This window comes from Asterias amurensis, chromosome 1, assembly GCF_032118995.1.
Source record: "Asterias amurensis chromosome 1, ASM3211899v1".
NCBI lineage: Eukaryota > Metazoa > Echinodermata > Asteroidea > Forcipulatida > Asteriidae > Asterias > Asterias amurensis.
In genome coordinates this window covers 3,033,993-3,056,441 of record NC_092648.1, presented here as the reverse complement: position 1 = coordinate 3,056,441, position 22,449 = coordinate 3,033,993, and the positions used below count along the sequence as shown (strand labels likewise).

At 39.7% G+C, this 22,449-nt stretch overlaps 1 protein-coding gene, 1 long non-coding RNA gene and 1 pseudogene across 3 annotated transcripts; 1 reads left to right on the top strand and 2 right to left on the bottom strand.

The window, feature by feature from the left end:
• Positions 1 to 2,082: 2,082 nt before the first annotated feature.
• Positions 2,083 to 22,334, bottom strand: LOC139939367 (uncharacterized). 2 transcript variants are annotated; one of them, XR_011786290.1, is made up of 9 exons: positions 22,233 to 22,334; positions 20,958 to 21,060; positions 12,774 to 12,882; positions 11,518 to 11,625; positions 10,171 to 10,279; positions 8,509 to 8,633; positions 6,656 to 6,768; positions 5,542 to 5,624; positions 2,083 to 4,733 (listed from the first exon to the last, which is right to left on the bottom strand). It is a non-coding gene; the product is annotated as an uncharacterized lncRNA (long non-coding RNA). The 2 variants fall into 2 exon arrangements; XR_011786291.1 differs by having other exon boundaries at positions 20,958 to 21,055; positions 22,233 to 22,322.
• LOC139939362 (snaclec coagulation factor IX/factor X-binding protein subunit B-like) lies at positions 14,724 to 15,425 on the top strand. Its single transcript, XM_071935179.1, has one exon. The coding sequence runs from the start codon at positions 14,731 to 14,733 to the stop codon at positions 15,232 to 15,234; it is 504 nt and encodes a 167-aa protein (XP_071791280.1). The 5' UTR covers positions 14,724 to 14,730; the 3' UTR covers positions 15,235 to 15,425.
• LOC139939951 (piggyBac transposable element-derived protein 4-like) lies at positions 17,948 to 20,147 on the bottom strand (annotated as a pseudogene).
• Positions 22,335 to 22,449: the final 115 nt, after the last annotated feature.

Below are 22,449 nucleotides of genomic sequence, written 5' to 3'. Positions count from 1 at the left end.
ACCTTTATTTAACGTACACCAACTGACATGTCTTTATTCTATTTTTCTTCTTGTGGCTCCTGCTGAGGTCAAAGGTCATAGGGTTCATCTCATTTATTTTTTTTATTTGACCTTTCCATTCTAAGGTTTAAATATTAGTTCCGAGCAAATTTTTTCAAGAGCCGCCGTAGCGCAGCGGGCTAGCTCACAGCCCCAGGAATCCTGGAGCTGTGAGCAGGGTGGGTTCAAATCCCTCCGGGGACCCTTTTACCATTAAAAAAAGACTTTTTTTATAATTCTGATAAAAATGTGCAGGGCTTGAACCGGGGACCTTCCACTCTGTAAGCACTCTCTCTCACTGCTGTGCTACTGAGCTGTTATAAAATCTAACGGTTTTTGGAGTGATGAAGTTAAAAATGGCTGACTTAGAAAATATTTCAGAATTTATTTTCCCTGGCTCAACCCTTGGATTTCTAGCTGATCTGAGAGCTGACCAAGGGCCTACAAGGGCCTACCAAGGGCCTTGGAGCTTGGCTGGAGGAGTAAAATTTCTAAGTGCTGAGGGGCCAAGGAGGTTGCTGAGTGGGTTTGGGATTTAGAGTTGGGGTGATGGGCTGGGAGGATGCTCGACAGCCAGTGGGCTGGTTGGGATGGGGGCCTATGGTGATGGGGCTGGAAGAGTTTGGATGAGGGCTTGGGGTGATGGGCTGCACTTATTGGGATGAGGGCTTGGGGTGATGGTAAGAGTGATGGGCTGGTTGGGACAAGGGCTTAGGGTGATGGTAGGAGTACACTTTGGGCTGGGCTATTTGGGATGAGGGCTTGGGTGATGGAAGGGGATGGGCTTGTTGGGATGAGGGCTTCGGGTGATGGTAGGAGTAATGGGATGAGCTGGTTGGGATGAGGTCTTGAGTGATGGTAGGAGTGATGATGGGCTATACTGCTTGGGATGAGGGCTTAGGGCGATGGTAGGAGTAATGTGCTGATTGGGATGAGGGCTTGGGGTGATGGTAGGAGTGATGGGCTGGTTGGGACGAGGGCTTAGGGTGATGGTAGGAGTACAATTTGGGCTGGGCTGTTTGGGATGAGGTCTTGGGTGATGGTAGGGGATGGGCTGGTTTGAATGCGGGCTTAGGACGATGGTAGGAGTAATGTGCTGGACTGATACGGATGAGGGCTTCGAGTGATGGTAGGAGTAAACTGATGCACTGGTTGGGGATGAGGGCTCGGGCGGGGAATCGAGTGTGATGGAGATGGACTAGTTCATATATAATGGGGGGGGGGGGGATGTAGACTGTAGTTGGTTTAGGTAGGTAGTGATTCATCATGTGATGTCGTCGTTGGATTGAATTGATTTAAAGTGGTTGTACAAAGATTTCAAAAAGGGTATTTAAAGGTGTTCATGTATTATTTAAAGTGGCAGTACAAACTTACTTTATTAAGATTTTTAAAGGTGCTCACGTATTACTTTTTGCAATTAAGTCAATAACCTGCAAGAGGTATTTAAAGGGGTTGGCTTATTAATTCTCAAATTAAGTTTAAAGGGGTGGAACTTTTTATATTGAAATGGTTTATTTGAAGGTGTGATTCAAAGGTGTGGGTGTTGGGGTCTTAAAGGTGTGGTAAATGAAGTAAAGATTGTTTAATAATTTTCAAGTTAAGTTTAAAGGGGTGGATTTTTTTTTTTAAATTAAAGCGGTTTATTTTAAGGTATGCTTCAAAGGTGTTAGTTTTGGGGTCTTAAAGGTGTGGTAAATTTAAAATTAAGTTTAAAGGCAAGTAGTTTTGGAGGGGTTATAGTTTTTATAAATTGTGTTGAAGGGATTAAAGGGATCTTATTGGACTTTATTAAAAATGAAAGTACACATATTGTATTGTTGTACTAAAAGGTGTTCATATATTACTTTTAGTTAAGGGAAGAACCTGCTAAAGGCATTTAAAGGGGTGTACTTTTCCATTTAATCATTTTTCTCAGATTAAGTTTAAAGGGGTAGAACTTTTTATATTGAAATGGTTTACTCTAAGGTATGGCTGAAAGGTGGTAAATTTAAAATACATTACATATAAAAAAAAAACATAAAATAAGGGAATGAGAGAGATTGCTTGCTATCTTTAAAGAATAATTTTATTTGGAAACTCTGAATAATATAGTACAAACAATATAATTTTCTAATTAAAACTATTAACATTACTGTAGCCAAAAATGTTGAATAAATAGTGGTAGTTTCAACACTAATTTAACACAGGTTTATTACTTTGTTAGAATAATTTATCTAGTTACTTTGTTATCAATAAGTAATTCACACCACTTAGATGTGGAAGTTTCATCATTTGTTTCAGGCACAATTTTAGGGAATATTTTGTGCACTTGCTGTTTTTTTTTCCAGTTTGAGGAAATTTAGATAGGCCATATTATTTAAACATAATTCGTTTTAGGACTATTGATGTTGAGGTAAATTATTTTAAAAGAATGCAATGTTAAACAATGAAGCAGTTTTACAGGAAACGAAATCATATTTTTTTTTAAAAAGAAATTTGTTAAAATCAACCTGCAACTTGCAAATAAATTAGGTTTTCATGTCAAGCTACGACAGCAAAGATGTGTGTTTTTCAGACAATATGTTTACACTTATGGTTTTGATTAAATAAAATGCGACATGCTATCTAGCGATACGATTAATGCTAATGTTGTGTGTATTCGTTTTTTGCCCTTTTTAAATTTTGTAGAACATTTCCTCATCAGGCTAATATTTTACACAACCAGTTATTTGAGGAATATTGACTTTAAAGGGAAGGTACACGTTTGGTAATTGTCAAAGACGAGTTTTCTCACTTGGTGTATCCAATCATATGCATAAAATAACAAGCCTGTGAAAATTTGGGCTCAGTGGGTCATCGAAGTTGCGAGAAAATTATGAAAAAAAAAACACCCTTGTTGGACGATCTTGTGTGCTTTCAGATAGGAATAAAAGACTTCTAGCTAGAAGTACTTTATTATTTTAATGAGAAATTATCTCTTTCTTAAAAACTTCAGAGGAAGTCGTTTCCCATAATGTTTTATACTATCAACAGCTCTCCAGCGCTCTTTACCAAGTCAGTTTTTAAGTTAGTATTTGTTTTGAGTAATTACCAATGTGTACCTTCCCTTTAAGGCAAAGTTTAAACAACAAATGATTTTACAAAATAATGTTTTGGAAAAGTAAACTTATTCATCTCAAGCTGTAAATTTAGGTAATCACACTTGGTATACATTTAAAGGCACTGGACACCTTTGGTAATTGTCAAACACCAGTGTTCTCACTTGGTGTATCCCAACATATGCAATAAAGGGAAAAAAAACACCCTTGTTGCACAAATTTGTGTACTTTCATAAAAGGCTTCAGGCCTGAAGTCTTTTAATGTTTTAGTTAGAAATTACCTCTTTCTAAAAAACCAGTTATTTCAGAGAGAGCCGTTTCTCACAATGTTTTTAACTATCAACAGCTCTCCATTGCTCGTTAGCAAGTAAGTTTTTATGCTAACAATTATTTTGAGTAATAACCAATAGTGTCCAGTGCCTTCACAGAAACTATAACAATGAAGTTTTTAGACATTATGTGCACATTCATAGTTTTGGTGTGCAACACAATAACAATAATATTTATATATGTTTTTAAACCAAAAACTTCTTGGCAATTACCATAAATGTGTGACAGACATGAAATGGTCAACAAGTGATCCTAGGGACTCATTTCATATAAGTAAGTCACCACATGTTCTCTAAATAAAATTAAACAAAATGAATGTTTTGAATAATGTATATTTGTAAATTGAGCAACAAGTCTTACCTAGAGGTACATTTGATGTATGTAACAGGTTATTCATACCTCCCTTTTTTTTAAGAGCAAATGAAATCCGAAATAAGATGAGAGTTGGAAAAATACCATCTGTTATACTTCACAGTTGTTTTATATTAAATTTTTAAATAAAATAAGTGCACATTGCAAGCAGTTTAATCTGGATTTAATAAAAGGTTAGTGTAAAGCAGGGCCATCGCACCATAAATAATCAAACCCCGAACCACTATTCATTGAACCACCGCACAGCCACTAATCACACTAAAGTATCACTGCTTTTACTTCAGTCTATTATATTTCCGAGCATGCACTGTGGACAAAACAAAATCTACGGGATTGTACATAACTCGGGAACCCTGAACACACTCCAGAGTAGATGTTAGAGACCATTGAACGTGCTCGTTCCTAGATCGCTGACTTATTTGTTTTATAAATACACATTGTGCGCTTACTTGCAATTGGTGCACTTACTTTTTACAAGAACATACATAAGTACAGGGCCCAACTTCATATCGCTGCTAACCGTAAGCTCAGAAAAGGCATGCCTACCTTCCGGTGCTTACCGCACAAAAATAAATGATGTCACAATGCAAATCCATGGTAAGTGCGCAATATGGCCGCTCATTTTTTCTGCTAACCTGTGAAATACGCTTGCACCTTAGAAAAATGTTCTACCACGGTAAGCACGAAACATTGCCTACTGTTAAGCAGCGCTATGAAACTGGGCCCAGATTGCATCTACGGTGTACATTCATAATTTACATATCAACGATTTGACAAGTTATGGGGTTGTTCATCCACGATTTCTTGATGCGTAGAATGCCTTGATGAGTTGCTCTCCTCAAACTCTCAAGCCTCCAAGATTGTAGAAAAAGTTATTTGCTACACAATTGCTGGAAGCATATCAGCTTTCTCATGCTGTAAAAAGTTAAGAAAACAATTGTATAAACCCATTTGGGTGTATGACAAATGCAAAGGTCAAATGAACTCCCCACCCCCCTCCAATTTGACTTTGTCATTGAAAACGTCAGTTCAAATCGTCAGTTGACATAGAACATCTACCTGATTTTGCATCAAACCAGTGGTAATATCACACTGAAATTTAGACAGCCATGAAATTCAGCAAATTCTTTGGCAGTGGTGTGGGGTAGGGGCAGCTGCAGTTGATTTCACAAAACGCTAGGATTAATCCTAACTCGAGTTAGGACGAGTGATTCATCCTAACTTAGGATGGGTTCAATGTGTCCTTTTGTCTTTGGAACTTAACTCATCCAAAGTCCAAAAATTAATCTTAAGTTAGGAAGAGTTTGGTGAAGTCCCCCATGAGATTAAAATTGCACATTTGTTTGGTTTAATGCATTCAAATGTATGATTTCACCACTGCTCTTTGGTTCTTTCATTTGTAGTTTTAATGATGCAGAAACATTTTATTCCCATGTTCATGAAAGTAACAGTTCAGAAGAAACAATGATGATTTCTTCTTGAAATATAAGCGCAAATGATATGTTTGCTTATTATTTATAAGGGGTTTTGTTAGTATAAACATGTTTTGATTTTTTTAATTAATCTGTAATCAATCTGTAGGGATAGGTCACTCATTTGAGTTAGGCTGGCGCCCGCATAATCCTCAAAATGTTGTGGCATGTGGCGTACTGAAGTCTGTTCTGTGCTGCAAAAACAGCCCACTTTATGTTAGCGTACCGTAACCCGTTGGAATTTTACATACCTCGGTTGTCAGCTTCACATATCTACGTTGGTGATGTGTAGACAATGGGCTGATGGTAGGCACAAGCTGCAGGTCTCAGGAATCTATAAGGAATTTGTTTGCAGATAGCATGCTTTTAAGTACAAACAAGTGAAATCTGTGTTAAAAACTCAAACATTTATATGGTAGGCTTTCGACATTTTTTTTGCCCAAGTTATTGCCCACCCAGGTTGGAAAACTATGGAAAGCCACAAATGCAAATCAAGAAAAGGTCGCTACTGTTTGTAACAATGTTACCAAATAGGCCTAATTCAAAAATTGTGTTGATTTTGAGAGGTTTTTTATTTAATTGAATTGCAGAAAATGTCGAATTAGGTTAAAACATCTGTAAATACCATTGAGTGTTTCACTAACATTCGGCTCTATAGCTTTAATGTGATCTTTAAAGAGTCATTTTTGCTTTTCACCAATTCAAACTATTTAAAGATGACTGAAGTAAAAGTATGAGATGTAAAAATTTGAAAACAAAAGAATTCTTTATCGAGAGGTCTGTGTTGAAGCTAAAAAAAAATTGTTTTTGAAACATTTTAAAAGAAGGAATTTGAAACAGTGTTAGCAGATCATAATGCTGGTTGAACCTGCAAATGGTTGTGATAAAAAACTACAACCAATTCGAGAGCAACGGATCTTTTGCATCAAGTACAAAACAAGGTTACCTAAACGACTAGTTATCTCAGAAGAAGTTTTTTCCAACCATTTTTGATATTCTTTAAAGGCAGTGGGCACTATTGGTAATTACTCAAAATAATTATTAGCATAAAACCTTATTTGGTAACGAGTAATGGGGAGAGGTTGATAGTAAAGAAAAGATTGTGAGAAACGGCTCCCTCTGAAGTGACATAGTTTCCGAGAAAGAAGTAGTTTTCCACAAATTTGATTTTTAAACCTCAGAATTAGATTTTGAGGTCTCAAAATCAACCATCTGATCAAAGCACACAACTTGAAAACCAATTGAGCTCACATTTTCACAGATTTGTTGTTGTATGCATATGTTGTGATACACCAAGTGCGAAGACTGGTCTTTGACAATTACCAACAGTGTCCAGTGTCTTTCAATATAATAGTATACACAAACCTTTATTAGTAGAAAGGGCATTTTCAATACAAGCTCGATGTACAAAGTATAGACATCATTCACTTTGTTGATTGTTGATTGTTGATTGGTTGACCTCACTTCAGCTTCATTGCCTATAAGCAAAAGTAAAAACAAAAATATTAAATTTCATAACAAAAAACATAGAAAAACAGCATTTGTTTTTATTATAGACGATGTGACCTTTGCATCACTCGATAACCATAACATGATTCGCGCCCATACCGCCGGACAACACCTTTGTGTTTTGGCAGCCAGCTAGAAAGTACACGCAATCTCACCATGACTTTGCGTCTTTTTGCCCGGCGAAACATGCCGTGTACAGTGTTTTGTCAACAGAGGGCGGTTTGAATGTAAACATAGGTCACATCGTCTATAGAAATCAACTTCAATTCAATTTCATTACTTGGGTGTGTAATTAATATAATGGCTATAGATTGGCATGTGGACAGTAGATGATCTTTCCATCAAAGGTGTTCAGCAATTCCCAGGGGTGAGAGTCATTACTAACAAAAAAGTCTGTAACTTGGATACAAATTCAAAGGTATGTTGAAATGATGCCATTTCTACCGTTTGGTAACCCCTGGAGTTATAGATTATACAACTTGAGCTTTTGGGAACATTAACCAAAGCACTAGAGAAGTAGACCAAAGACAGGATTTTGTTATTTGTGGAAAAAAATATTGTCTGATTCTCTTTACCAGGCCGACGTAAAAAGTCTGAATTCAGATAAAAGTCTGAAGAATCTCGTCCCTGAATTTTCCACAAGGGGATATACACAATGTAATCACAAAGCTGGCAACAGCCAATCTCTCTCTTACAAACATTGGTTTGAGGTCTTCGGTTGTAAGTTTCACAAATCAAGAACTTGTGATTCAGTAACTAGACAACAATATTTGTTCTATTCATTGTGAAATCAGTGGATAGCTTGGTAGAACATGAACCACCAACCTTGTGATTGCAAGTCCTGCAGTCTAACCACTAGACCACTGTGATGCAGTATATAAAAGGTGTTCAACATTTTGTCAAGGGGGGGGGGGTGGGGGTGTGGTGGGATGAGTTTTACCGCCCCACCCCCCTACACCAACAAACAAAAGCAAAGCAAAGGCAAGGAGGGGGCCCACACACATACTTTTATTTACACTGAAACTTGTACTTGATTTGAAACTAACTTTATTTTTTAGTCAGCTAACAAAAATTGTGTTTACATGAATCACTCTGTTGCCAGTGTGACAGAATAGAAGAACGGATATTTGTTTGTCCCCAAACCATGGTCGTGTAGTTTGGTTGAACAGGTAGGGTTACATGTATATATTAGTAAATTGGTTTCAAACTATTTATGCCCATAAAACCTTACTCGGTACTAAGAACTCAGTACCTTCAAAATAATATGGTTTGAATACTAAAAAAAAAATAATTTGAATTTGAGAAAACGTTTCATGGATGAATACTTTCTCAGACTGTTGAGGGTGGATGTCCGTTACAAATGCTGGAGCCAGAGATGCAGTCTGTACCCGCTGTCACCTCATTAAATGCAACAGCTTTGTCTGTGACCCCATCATCTACGTATGAGGGCAGAGGGGTTGTCTTGCCAGAATGTGAAGACATGTACGAACTTCATACAGTGCCAGTTTATGAAACTGGGTAAAAGATCATTCTCACTTTCTCTTTCCAATCTTCTGTTCTTCTTGCTTCGCCCAAATATTCCCCACTATTCTACCATATTTCAGAAGGGCAGGTCCTCCACCAATTAGCAGTTGGAACTACCTAAAGAAGGTGACGCTAAATTTGATATATGAAAACTAACTGTTTTAATATTCAGGAGTTCCCCTTACCTTTTATCAAGGAGAGAACAGTTCACTTATAAGACTCTTTGTACATTGTTAGGAAGCTCATCAACTGCAGGTCTCAGACATCTACTTGGTTGATGTGTAGATCTCTGTGGAGACGACAACCCTCGCTGTATCATGCAAACAAAGAACACAGTTATTAAGCTTTAGCTTTCAAATAATAACAACTAATTTACTAATTAACTTGAACAAAATTAATTGTTGTGTTCTCTCATTATAGAAAGGTTAAAACGGGTGTGTAATGATAACTTATAATTAAACAGTGGCTACAGAATGCTCAGAAATATATAGTTGTTACATTTTTGTGATAGATGCAGTCCATAGGAACCAGAAAAAAATATAACGAGGCTCTTACCTTATAATTAAGTAAAAATGGATTCATAGTGTAAACAAATAACTTTTGATCAGTGTCAAGCTGGGCAAAAATGCAGAGTTTCATGAAAGCCCCCCTAAGCGCCTATGAATCAAAACAGCACTGTGAGGTCTAAAAACATGAATTGGAAGTAGCACATTAGTGAAGGCAAACAATCTACAAGTTCATGCTTTGAGAAAATTTTACATCACTACACAAACTGCTATTACACTGGTTTTCTGAGGAACTGGTAGTTCAGTGTTGTTTTCACTTTTAAAGTTTGAGTGGTCTGTTCTGGGAACCATTTTGAACGCCGCGATGTGGCAGAAAAACAATAGGCCTACTACATGTAGTTCAAACAAGATTAATCTCAGACTTGATTTATTGCTTGGACAACATTTCTTTTCTTTTTAAACCATTACAAACTTTACATTTCCCAAAACAATAGGCTTCTCTGGGGGATCCCAAGACCAGTCCACAAACCAAGTTTGAAGTTGATGTGCCAAGTCCTTCTGACATCAATATTTAATTGAGGGAGTCCAAAACAATAGGCTTATGGGGGATCCCATGACCAATTCACAAACTATGTTTGGAATCCATACGCCAAGTCTTTCTTGAGTGATTGCCCGGACGATTTTTCTTTTGTTTATCGCATCTGACCTTAACACTTGATCTACATGCAGGGGATCCAAAAACAATAGGCTTCTGGAGGATCCCAAGACCAGTCCACAGACCAAGTTTGGAGTTGATATGCCAAGTCCTTCTGGAGTTCTCGGACAACATTTTTTGTGTTTTAGCAATAATGACATCAATATTTAATTGAGGGAGTCCAAAACAATATGCTTCTGGGGGATCCCATGACCAATCCACAAACTAAGTTTGGAATCCATACGCTAAGTCCTTCTTGAGTTATTGCCCGGATGACTTTTCTTTTGTTTATAGCATTTGTTTATAACATTTGACTTACATGCAGGGGGTCCAAAAACAATAGGTTTCTTGTGGATCCAAAGACCAATCCACAAACCAAGTTTGGAGTCGATATGCCAAGTCCCTTTTGGAGATATTGCTTGGACAACATTTCTTTTGTTTTAGCCATAACGATCTTTACATTTGAACTAGGGGTCCAAAAACATTAGGCTTCTAGGGGATACCAAGACCAATCACACTTCTCTTAATGCATGTATGTTCACAAAACCCTTTTCAGTGGTTTTTGTTGGGCCAAGATTGTAATGATCACAATAAGCTACACATGGTGCTATTAGTTGTTGAACCCACATGTTGAATCTGGTTCTTACCTGTTGAGGGGGAAGACATTGTTGTACTTTGACACTGAGCAGCATGCACTTCATGCATCTACTTTTGGGGAGGTAGACTTCATTTGACAATGGCATGTCTCTTGCTAACCTAAATGCAAACAAATTTCAAAAAATTATCTTGTGACAGGGGTGTGGTGTTGTTTCTCCAATGGACCGATCCGGCCTGTCAATCAAACTGTGCACGTTCACCCATTTGACCAATCACAGCAATGATTGTGGTCGGACAAACTCGGTCATGCGTGCGCGTATATTTGGCACGCGCGGCAGAATCGTGCAGAATGTCATTGGGAGTGCTTGTACACGTGTCTTGCTCACGTAAGCAGTGGGCGGAGCTTAGTGGAAAGCCGGAACGGTCCATTGTAGCTAGGCACCGTCTTCTATGAGCACATCATGATGTGCTCATAGAAGACAGTGCCATATTGGTTTTGAGTTAATATGAATCAACTTCACTTCATCATCATTTAAAAAAAAATAATGTATGTGCCCCTCAGCCACAATGGTGTTAGGAGGAAAAACTGGTTGAAGTGGATTTACTTTGTCAGGCTCAGTGGTCAAGTGGCAGGACATCTGCCCTAGGATGGTAAAGGTCATGGGTTCAAATCCAACTCAGGATTGTTCCTGTGGATTTAAATTCTCTTCACAGGACTTGCTTAAGACACATCAACTTTTGGATAAAACACAAACAATATTTTCAAAACTATTGTTTTGGAGTCTGCTTTAAATTTTGTTTTATTACCCAAACAATGCCGACATCTTCATTTGTAGACAACTGTCAATGTGTTTTAATCTGTGTTTTGACGTGTTATTTCCTAAACATCTCCATCTTACTGTGGAGACGAAACCTTTAAAAAAACATTTGTGTTTGGCACCATGCCTAAAAAAACTGCCAGTGCTACATTTCAATTGAATGGCTTAAAGTGGTGATCATGACATCTCAACTCATGGAAATGCAAAATGGCAAAACTTTGTCCAGGTGCAATCAGGGAGATTTTTGTACAAATGGAGATATTTCAAGTAAAAGGAGAATTTTTATTTTTATTTTTTAAAAGGAAGATCTCCAAATGTGTTCATCATGGAAAGATTGATGTACCTTACAGAGAACTTTCTGCAGAACCAAGAAAAGCTGGCAGCTCTGTAATACCCATTAGGTACTGAAACATGTGTCGGTGCTCTACCAACTGAGCTACATTTATCAAGCCCTATAACGGTTGCTGTTGACACACAAGACTTTCAAACCCTTACTTTTCAGTGGCTTTTGTTGGGCCAAGATGTAAGGAAATTTGAGGCTATTAGTTGTTGAACCCACATGTTGAAACTGGTGCTTACCTGTTGCAGAAGAAGACAATGGTTTATCCGACACTGGGCAGCATGTACATCAAGCATCTACTTTGGTAGAGATAGACTTCATCTGACAATGGCATGTCTTTAGCTAGCCTAAATGCAATCAAATAAAGACAAGATTTTTTTTAAAGGGGTGTGTGTTGTAGTTTTCTTTCAATTGCAGTAACAATTTGATGCTTTGACCTACATGTAAGAGTGAGCCCTGGAGGTAATCTCCATCACTTGTTTTAAACAATAACCATAACCATAACAATATTAATTTTGGTTTTACCCATACACCGATGTATGTAAGCAATGTATACCTATTACTTTCCTGAGTCCTGTAAAAAAATCACAGCCATTTTACTCGGGTGGGATTCGAACCCACAACCCTTGCAATTCTAGAGCAGTGTCTTACCAATTAGTGCACTGAGATCTAGGCGAAAACCACAACAAAAACGACACATGTTGCCGTTGTTGTCTCGCCTGTCCACTTTGTTTTGTTGGGGTGGGGTATTGGTGACACTTCCCTTCTTTCTCAAATTTGTTGGTGGATCTTTGTGTAGTTAAACAGGTGTTAGTATGTTTTACCAAAACTAGAGTAAGAATTCAGAACACAGAAACAAGTATTCATAATACCCCAGACAGTTTCGCTATTCCTATTCTATTGGTTGAGAGCATGTCACATGGGAGTGTTTAAACGGTTGATAAAGGTACAGCTAGAGCTGTTTATAACTGATTGTTTTGGCACAATGCTATCCGAAAACTGTCTCATAAAATTGCACTACACTAAACAGAGCTCAAGAGCATTGGGAAAACTCGTTCTTAAACGGCTTCTTAAACGGCCATTTAAAGGCAGTGGACACTATTGGTAATTACTCAAAATAATTATTAGCATAAAACCTTTCTTCATGACAAGTAATGGGGAGACGTTGATGGTATAAAACAATGTGAGAAACGGCTCCCTCTGAAGTGCCATAGTTTTCGAGAAAGAAGTAATTTTCCACGAATTTGATTTCGAGACCTCAAGTTTAGAACTTGAGGTCTCGAAATCAACCATCTAAACGCACACGACTTCGTGTGACAAGTGTGATTTTTTCTTTCATTATTATCTCGCAACTTTGATGACCGATTGAATTCATATTTTCACAGGTTTGTTATTTTACGCATACATATTGAGACACACCAAGTGAGAAGACTGGTCTTTGTCAATTACCAATAGTGTCCAGTGTCTTCAATGAACTTTGAAACTGGTTCTTTACCTGTTGCTGGAGAAGACATCGTTGTACTTTGGCACTGTGCAACATCGACATCATGCATCTACTTTTGGATATGTAGACTTCATCTGCCAATGGCATGTCTGTAGCAAGCCTAAAGGCAAAACAAATGAAAGGGGTATATGGTTTTATTTCAAGGTAATTCTTTGAACATAAGAGCTGGGCAATACAGAGATGGTCAGAGTATGTGGTAGAAACAATTGTTATAATGAAAAACATATTCCATGTTTTTGTTATTTCCTCGCACATGTGTATTAATGTGTGGGGATTCGGTGATGGTTTCACTCGTTGGGGGGTGAATTTCTGTTTACCAAAATTTGGTTCAGATTCTCTCTCCATAACATTTCAAAATATGTAAAAGTTTTGAAGCAATGACTCAACTTAACCATGTAATTGTTTTCACAAAGACAGAAGTGCTGCACAGCCAAAGTTTCCGACAAGATAAAAATACGGGCCACGTATCCACAGAGCTGCTTAAAACAAACAATATAGTTGCATAACAGTTTCTTGCTAAGCAAAAATAACTTGCAAACGATCATGTATGACATGGTTCTTTTGGTGGTAACCTTATTCTGGTAAGTAAATTGTTTTCTGCTAGCTAACTAAGGTCCCAAAGCATGCCCTTCTTAAAATTGTTGGACCCTTCCAGAGTGCATGTTTTCCCTGGAATAACTTTCATGGGCACCTATTTCAACTCTTGAACTGAAACTTCCTTTCTTGTCTTTTCTCGACAGGGAGTATTTTGTTTTCATTCGCTTTTCGGAGAGTCCTTGGCTTCACAACCAGAATTAACAAATGAAATTAATTGAAATTACAACCCAAAGAAATTGAAGCTCAATAAATTGGTCATGGGAGTCACGAGTAGAGAGTGAACAAAAACGCATGATTGTTTTCAAACATCATGTTTTGATATCGCTTCTACAAAAAAAATTGCTTTACTTGATTCTCCTTAAATCATTTCAAGCAAACTATCGTATTCCTTCATGACAATCTAGGTTTTGTAAACACATAGGAACATATAATTTCTTACTAATGATGTGCCGGCCAATTAATTTAAGCACAAACTGAATTTTCAGAAACAATCCAAAACAACACCAATTAGTTTGCTTGGCTTGTATACTCTGAATTTTATTTTGACGCCAAAGTGAATTATACTACCATGGCTTTGCTTATCATCGCATCGCTGGCAGCGTGCAATATAGTACTTTTTGGATGGGACGAAAAAGCAGAGTAAAAACACTGCATGCGCGTGTCTTTGGTAATGCAGCAGTGTTACTGCAAGGCATATTAGTAAAAGTACTAGCATTTGGCTTCTGCGTGTCTCAAAATAGCTGTCCAGAACGCACATTGTGACTGTTGAATCCAACTGGCCGACCCAAAGAGAAACGGGTGTAATTTCACAATTAAAAATTGTAGGCCTATGCTTTGTTTGTTTTGAAAGTTGTATCTTCCAACCAAAATGACAAAGATCTACTTGGATGTTATATAAAACAAATAATGAATGTTTTTCATTCCTGCAATAGTGCAAATATGTTCATTCGTTGAAAGCTGGAATGTCCATTCAACTCGGCTCCGCCTCGTTGAATAGAACATTCCATCTTTCACCTCATGAACATATTCGCACCATTGCACTCATAAACATTCATTAGTACTACCATGGCTTTGCCTACAAGTCCATTACCAATGATGAAATGTTAATGTTGATGCAAGCAAAGTGTTATTTCCAAACAAGGTTTTTTGAGCGTACAATACCGGTACTTCATTCTATATTTAGAGAAATACTCACCACCTAGGCTACAGTCAATAATATAATAGTCGGATCATTAATAAACAAAATCCATTAGCTTTTAAATATACCAAATTCACTGCAACTTGACACAGATGACAAGTGAGACTGTAACACACATTACCAGAAAACAGACGCTATCACTCAGACCTAAATATGGCAGCAAACTTCACAGTTTTCAGTTTTCTTTTAGCACTCCTTCAGTCGTATTTCCTGATTGTGTCTCCTGCATGCCTGTCCTGTCACAGCCCATGGACAAGTTTTGGGAATCATTGCTACCTTCTCGTGATGGACGCCAAGAGATTTGATGAAGCTGAACAGCACTGTCAGATTTTGTCACGCCTTGGCAGACCATCTTATCTGGCATCCATTATGAGCCAAGACGAAAATGACTTCCTCGTCCTGCTTATCAAATCCGTGTACGGGGAAACCGGCAAGAGAACCTGGTTTGGCTACCGTTTAGACCGATCCAGCAACTCGTCAACTTGGGGCTTTATCGACGGCAGCTCTTCAGGCGGCTACACCAACTGGCATGGAAACCAACCCGACGGGGATGGAGACTGCGTAGAGTTCTTTGCTAGTGCAAAAAACTTCTTGTGGAATGACTTACATTGTTCCTACAAAAGGAGTTTCATCTGTAAAAGACCAGCCAGGTTCTGAGCAGAACTGTAATTGATGACTTATAACCAACACACTATAAATGCATTTATTTAGGTCATAGCTTCATGTGTTGTACAACGTTTTATGGAAGAGGCACAAACAACTTTGGTGTACATGGTACATTCATCACTTAAAAAGATCTCATTTGACCCAAGTACAAATGTACATCTCTTTTCAATGGACGAACTCTACATTAACAATATTGTCTGGATCTGGATATTCTCAACGCTTTAACTAGAGCCAAACCATGAAGAGAAGATGATGAAGAAAATTTCAGTTTTAGATGTGGTACTTTTCCACGGAAAACCCATACAGTCAAGTAGGGACTGAAAACCCAAGAACATAGTGCCCTGGGTGGGATTCGAACTGGGTTCCAAGAGGTGGAAAGCGAGGCATGACACCACTACACCAACCTTGAGCACCTAACTTAGACCAGTTATGAAAGTATGGCATAATCAATCATCTAAACTTGAGTATCTTCGCATTTCCTTCAGTCTCATTTCCTGATCATAACTACATTGTAACTGAGTTTCGCTTCAGACACGTTTTGGGACTAATTGCTACCTTATCGAATTGGATGCCACTACCTTTCATAAAGCTGAACAGTACTGTCAGAGTTTGTCACGGCTTGGCAGGCCATCTCATCTGGCGTCCATTAACGAGCCAAGACGAAAATGACTTACTCCTGCTTGCCACACTAATAAACTGAGGGGTTTATAAGAACACATGGAACAGCTACCAACACAACTCAACCACCAGCTCCTTCGCCTGAATCGGCAGTAGCCTTTTCGTGAACTAGCCTACATGTAGATTACATCAACTGGGCTCCAAGTGAACCAAACAGCCCTCCTGGTATGAAGAAATGAACAAAAAATCCTTGTGGAATGACCCACACTTGCACTGACCAAAGGATATTCATTTGCAAAATACCTGAAAGATTATCAGCTTAAATGTGATGAAGGATTTTGAATGAGTTCACCTCCTGTAAACATGAACAGACTAAGTAGCTATAAACGTAACGCAAAAAAGCACAATGGAGTTGAAGACACTGTACACTATTGGAAATTGTCAAATACCAGTCATCTGGTATCTCAACATGTGAAAACTTGAGCTGAAGTTGTGAGATAATAACGAAAGAAAAAAACACCCTTGTCACATGAAGTTGTGTGCTTTCAGATGCTTGATTTTGAGACCTCAAAATCTAATTCTGAGGTCTCGAAATCAAATTCGTGGAAAATTACTTCTTTCTTGAAAACTACCTTACTTCCAAGGGAGCCGTTTCTCACAATGTTTTATACTATCAACAGCTCTCCATTACTCGTTACCAAGTAAGGTTTTATGCTAACAATTATTTTGAGTTACCAATAGTGTTCACTGCCTTTAAGCCGTATGATTTGTCACACCATCAGTGGTTCAAGAATTAAGACAATCTTAAAGTGATTGGGCAATGATGTACGAGCGCCATGAGCTTCACTGGGTGATGGACCAGAGTGCTATAAGAAGCAACTATTACTCTCTTTTTTTAAAACTATTATTTAAGGTAGCAAATAAGCAGCAAACTAGTTCAATGATACTTGCTCACAATATTGCAGGCCATTATTTCATGTTAAAATTCTCCCCCTGCAATCTGCATGGTGGCATTCAACTCCAACTCCATTCTTTTCTAAATCAATAATATTATCACTATTATATAAATACTCAACTCCTACTCCATCTACTCCATTATTAGCTTGTGATCAATTAATAACATTTTTTTTTAAATAAACGCAATTCATTAGCTTGATGCTTGTAGCAAGGATGTGATAGGCTTGTGAAAGAAAACCTGGATTTTGAGCGCAAAGCGTGAACGCTTGTGAGTGCAGAGCTTGAATGCTTGCGAGTGCAAAGCCTGATTACAATACATTGTTTTTAAAGCCCTAATGTACCCTGCATTCTAGGGCGTTCTATCATGTCAGACTGGGTTTATCTTCATTTTTGAAATTTATCTTATTAATAAAATATTTAACGTAAAGTCAAAAAAAAAAAATCTGTTTGTTAATTTTTTATTTTGCTTTTAGGGGGGAAGGGGCGGGATTGAAAAACCTTAATTTCCATTTTAAAAACAGAGAAAATCACATCCCTGTTTTAGCCTTGTCGGAGTGCATTAACCCTAACCCCCCTAACCCCCCGACTGTTTTTGCTAAAAAATATACCTAATCCGCCAAAATCAATCAAATGAGAGACAGTAAATATGCAACTGTACTGAATCAACCATAATCAACCAAAGCATTCTTTACATAAGTACTGAATCCATCAGAACCAATCAATAACATCTTGGAGTATTTTGATGGACTTGGTCTATTAGGCATCCAACTTTAGTGTCACTACTGGTTGTTACATAGCTGAATCAATCACAATCAACCAACTGAACGAATTGTGATTGAACAAACTCTATGTACATTTACTTTTTTTTTTTTTGGGTGGCTCAGTCTCGATGAAATTATTCTGTTCGCACTGCCGTTACAGGAATATCATTGTTGCATCACTGCCTTTTTTTAATTTTTTTTTTTTATGCTTTTGTGGGTTTTTTTTGGTTGGTTTTTTTCCCCGAAATGCACTGCCATTGCATGAATATCCACTGATATTTTTTGGTTTTGTTCTTCTGACACAAAATGAGGGGGACAAAATGAGTACCAAAAAAATCTTGCTGTGTGGGGAGTCCTAAGATGTCTACTCTCGTCTACTCGGTGGTGCTGGTGGTGTGCCCTGCCTCTTCGCTGCTTACAAGAGAGTGGTAGTTGATGAAGCACTGTCCAGCACACAGGTAGACTCCACACGCTTGACAGCCTCGTCTTGTTGTCTTTGTTCTTCCGGACTTTGTTACTCCGTTGTGCAGTCTGCACCAGCGACACCAACGTGCATAGCGACCTGGCATCCTAGTTGATGTGTGTCCAAGGGCGTTCTTTGCTTTCACCCTCTTGGATCCATAAAACTGCACCTCAGCTCTGCCTTGGGCATACCCATCTATGAGCTGTGTTGCGACATCCATGATGAACTTGGAGTGGGTGGGGGCACTTTCATCTTCGTCGGAGCTTTCCGGACTGTTGGTTGCTACGGTGCTGTGGTGATTCCGGTAGCATATCCACGCGTTCACTCGAGCTATGTCGACGAGGAAATACAGGATTTTTCGCCACCACAGCTGGGACTTCCTCGAGCAGGAGTAGTAGGATCGTAGCTGGTCCCCACGATCAACCCCTCCCATGTAGCGGGTGTAATCAATTGCCTGTGGAGGTGCAGAGATGGTCTTTTTCTCGAGGCGTCCAGTGCCATCATCTGCGATCTTTCGCTGCACGGAGTGCTCCTCAGGGTCTCTCCACCCTTGATGAGCTGAAGAAAGAAGTAGCATCACTCTGCTGTCTTTCCAAGCAGCAACAGTCAGTTGACCATTCTGCCGTGTGGAGAAAGAGCCCCGAGGGTTGCTACTCATCCTCTTCACCCTCTCGCTGTTAAAGTCCTTGGGCAGGCCTCTGCTGTTGCCTTTGATGGCCCCGGTCAGATACATCTTTTGGCTCAGAAGGTGTCGCGCCAAGGGGATCGATGTATACAGCTTGTCGGCGTACAGGTGGTGGTATGCATTGAGATGGAATTTGGCAGTATCCATGGTGATATCCAACATCTTAGCAGGCTTCTGGCCGTGAGGGTGGATAATGAAGTTAAGGATGAACCCTGTAGCAGATTCGGCTATGGCGTAAACTTTAAAGCCGGCACGAATTGGCTTCAGGGGCATAAAAAACTTGCGAACGCTAGCCTTGAATCCCCTGTACCGGATCATCGCCTCGTCAATGGTTAGCTCCCGATCCGGCACGTACTTCTTCAGGCACTGTTTGCGGACCTTGTCCCATACCGGCTGCACATGGAACAAGGGGTGCTTGAGCTTGGCGTTGTATCGGTGAGCCTTGTCTTGGATGAGGGAGGGGTCCTTGCTGGCATCGTTACACACAAGAAACTGGCTGATGGAGTCAAAACGGTTGCGGGTCATTGTGGACGAGATGAGGGAGTTACGATAACCGTGTTGACCAGTAATTTTTGTAATTGGCCACCTTGACCAGACCCATCACGAGGTGTATGCCGAACCAGGCTCTTATCTCTGCGAGTGACGTTAGCCGAACTTGTTTCTCCGCAAGTTTTACATTGGTCCACTTGACGATGGTGAGAAGGAGACTGATGGGAAAGAACTTGAGGAAGTACTTCAAAGCCGAAGAGCGTCGGTTGAATGAAGGTCCCAGTGTACCCTTCGGCTTGAAGCTTCTAACTCTGATGTTGTGTAGTGTTCTCGTCAATCCTTCACTGTCCGGGGTGAAGTCAGGCTGGTAGCATGATGGAGGGTCGGGGTCGTTGTCCGAGTCCACCTCTGTTGTCTTCTTGCGTTTTACCTTCCTTCTAGGGGGGGCTTTTCTAGCCGGCATGGGTGGCTCAGGCACATCACTGATGAAAGATGGCTCATCTACATCGTCATCGTCACACCCTGAAGAAGACATCGCCGCAGCTTCGTCCAAAAATTCTTCCTCACTCTCTGTGTCGGTCATAGCAAGCGCCCTGTAATGCTTACCCATCCTGACCCCTGCATCGGTCGCACTTCTGCGGATGGTCTGTCGTAAATTTCTCTGCTCCTCAATTCTCCTTTTCTTCTGTAAGCCCGAACTTTGCTGCAGGGGGCGTTTTTTTCCATGGCCCAGTGAGCTAGGATCGACTCCCTTACTCCCTTTCGCACTACTGCTCTGCTTGTCTTTCTTCTTCGCTTTTCGGCAGCCTTCTTCTTCCTTTCCTCTCTCACGATCTCTAGCAGCTCTCTTCCCCATTGCAGCTTCTTGGAACACTAAGCTCTCTTCACAAGTCAAGCTCTCCTGTAACATTCTTGTTTCTCTTGAAGTCATAATGACACAAGCACGCACATTGAAGTGTGGTGGGTTCACATTTTCACCCTTATTTATAGCTGGGCATGATGTTGAAATTTCTATAGAAATATTACCATGACACTTACCTATTGTAAAAAACTACTCATTCATGTTTCTTCAATGAAAAAAGTTATGTAATACAGCATGACATTTATGAATATTGATTTATGGAGTTTTTTTATACCACCTGTAAATATGAATGGAACTGGCGACCCTTGAACATTCTTGGGTCACCAGTCCCATTCATATTCATGAGGTGGTATAGACAAACTAAATAAACGATAGAACACAATGCAAGTGTATGTACATGCAGTGCCCAGGTCATTGTATTCAGCTAATATGCATTGTTTATTTACAGACCCCTAATTAAATATCAGGAATGTGTGTACTGTAGTAGGAATACAACTATGTCAAAATCAACCAGTGGGTTGACACTCCAATGGAGCTATCTAAAGGACCAAGTCAAACAAAATCAACCAGTGGTTTGAAATAGCTAAAAGACCAACTCTGCCAAAATCAACCAGGATGATGTGTCCTAATATACCAAATCCATCAAAATCAACCAAATGGTACAACATTGTGGTGTGCCAAATCTTACAAAATCAACCATGTTCCACCGATTGATTTTGATGGATTTGGTGCCGATAGGGTTTTAATTTGTCGGCGGTTTTGCCCCATTTATCCATACTGACATTTTTGACAAATGAATCATTTAGCACGATCGCATCAAAAATTGTACATCTCTTGATGAATCTCAATTTAATGGTTGTTCATTTAGTTCAATCTTACCTGTGGATGAAAACCAGTGCTGAAGACATCATTGATTGGGGTGTGGATGACTGGCAGCATGCTTGGAGGGGTAAACGCCATCTATAGCATGTCCATAGCTAGCCTAAAGTGTAAACAAATTAAAAGCAACATTTTGTCAGAAGAGGTTGGCTGGAAATGGATGCGATGATGTTTCCTTTCAATAAGTTTAGAATACTTTGATCATAAAGGCCAAGTCAAACTTCAGCGATAACCAACTCGGTCGTGGCTCGGCAGTTCGGCAAGCGAATAGGCTGGTGCCCGCGTGTACAGCGCTTGGTGACCAAGTGACCAAAAAATAAAGCGTTGAGCATATTGAGAAGCCAAAAAAACGTGCGTTGCGGCAGAAAAAAACAACAGTGAGTACTGAGCAGAAAATTTCATTTTTTGAAGATCTGTTTTTTAATTTAACTCCACAAAAAGGCCATGAGAGATACAACTTACAAGCATCATGAATGTATATTGAGTGTGTTGGGAAAGTTTTGGGTGTGTAGTACAAAGGAAATTTTAGTTATTGATGGCGAACGGTCACAAAACTTTCATCTATCAGTGCCGATTTTAAAAACGTATAGCGTTAAGGAGGTCCAAAATATTAGACCCCTATAATAAAAATTATTTAAGGCTCACGGGGGAGCCTTTATAGTTTCTAGAAGTACTTGGGACTGAGTTGACTGGGACCGAGTTGACTTGGGAGCGAGTTGACTGGTGGTTGGGACCGAGTTGACTTGGTGGTTGGGACCGAGTTGACTTGGGACCCTTGGGACCGAGTTGACTGGGACTGAGTTGACAGGGACCGAGTTGACTTGTGGTTGGGACCGAGTTGACTTGGGACCCTTGGCTTGGGACCGAGTTGACTGGGACCGAGTTGACAGGGACCGACGAGTTGACTTGTGTTGGGACTGAGCTGACTTGGGACCCTTGGGAACGAGTTGACTTGTGAGTGACCCTTGGACCGAGTTGACATGGGACCGAGTTGACATGGGACCGAGTGGACTGACACCGAGTGGACTGAGACCGAGTGGACTGGGACCGAGTTGACTTGGGACCGAGTTGACTTGGGACCTTTGGGACCGGGTTGACTGGGACCGAGTTGACTAAAAAGGCACTGTGTGTGCGCGCGCCCGGCCGCCACACACACGGGACGATAGTCAGCCGGACTCGACTGTGTCAAAAATGCCCTAAATGTTCGTTAAATTCTTTGCATAAAACTCTATTATAACCCAAATTATTATCTTCACAAACAAATCAGTAACTCACCGTCACACTTTTGTGGTAGCTGTGTCCATAGAACTCAATAAAATCTTGAATTTGTTGGACAAAATGTACAGTGATACAAGTTGGCACCGTTGACTGCCATCTACTTCTCTTTAAAAATGGCGGTGCGGCAAGCTTATTGCGTCACGTGTGATCTAGCTACGCAGGCGCAGATTCCAAAGACTAATTTGCATTTAACAGAAAAACGGGGCGTTCTCGT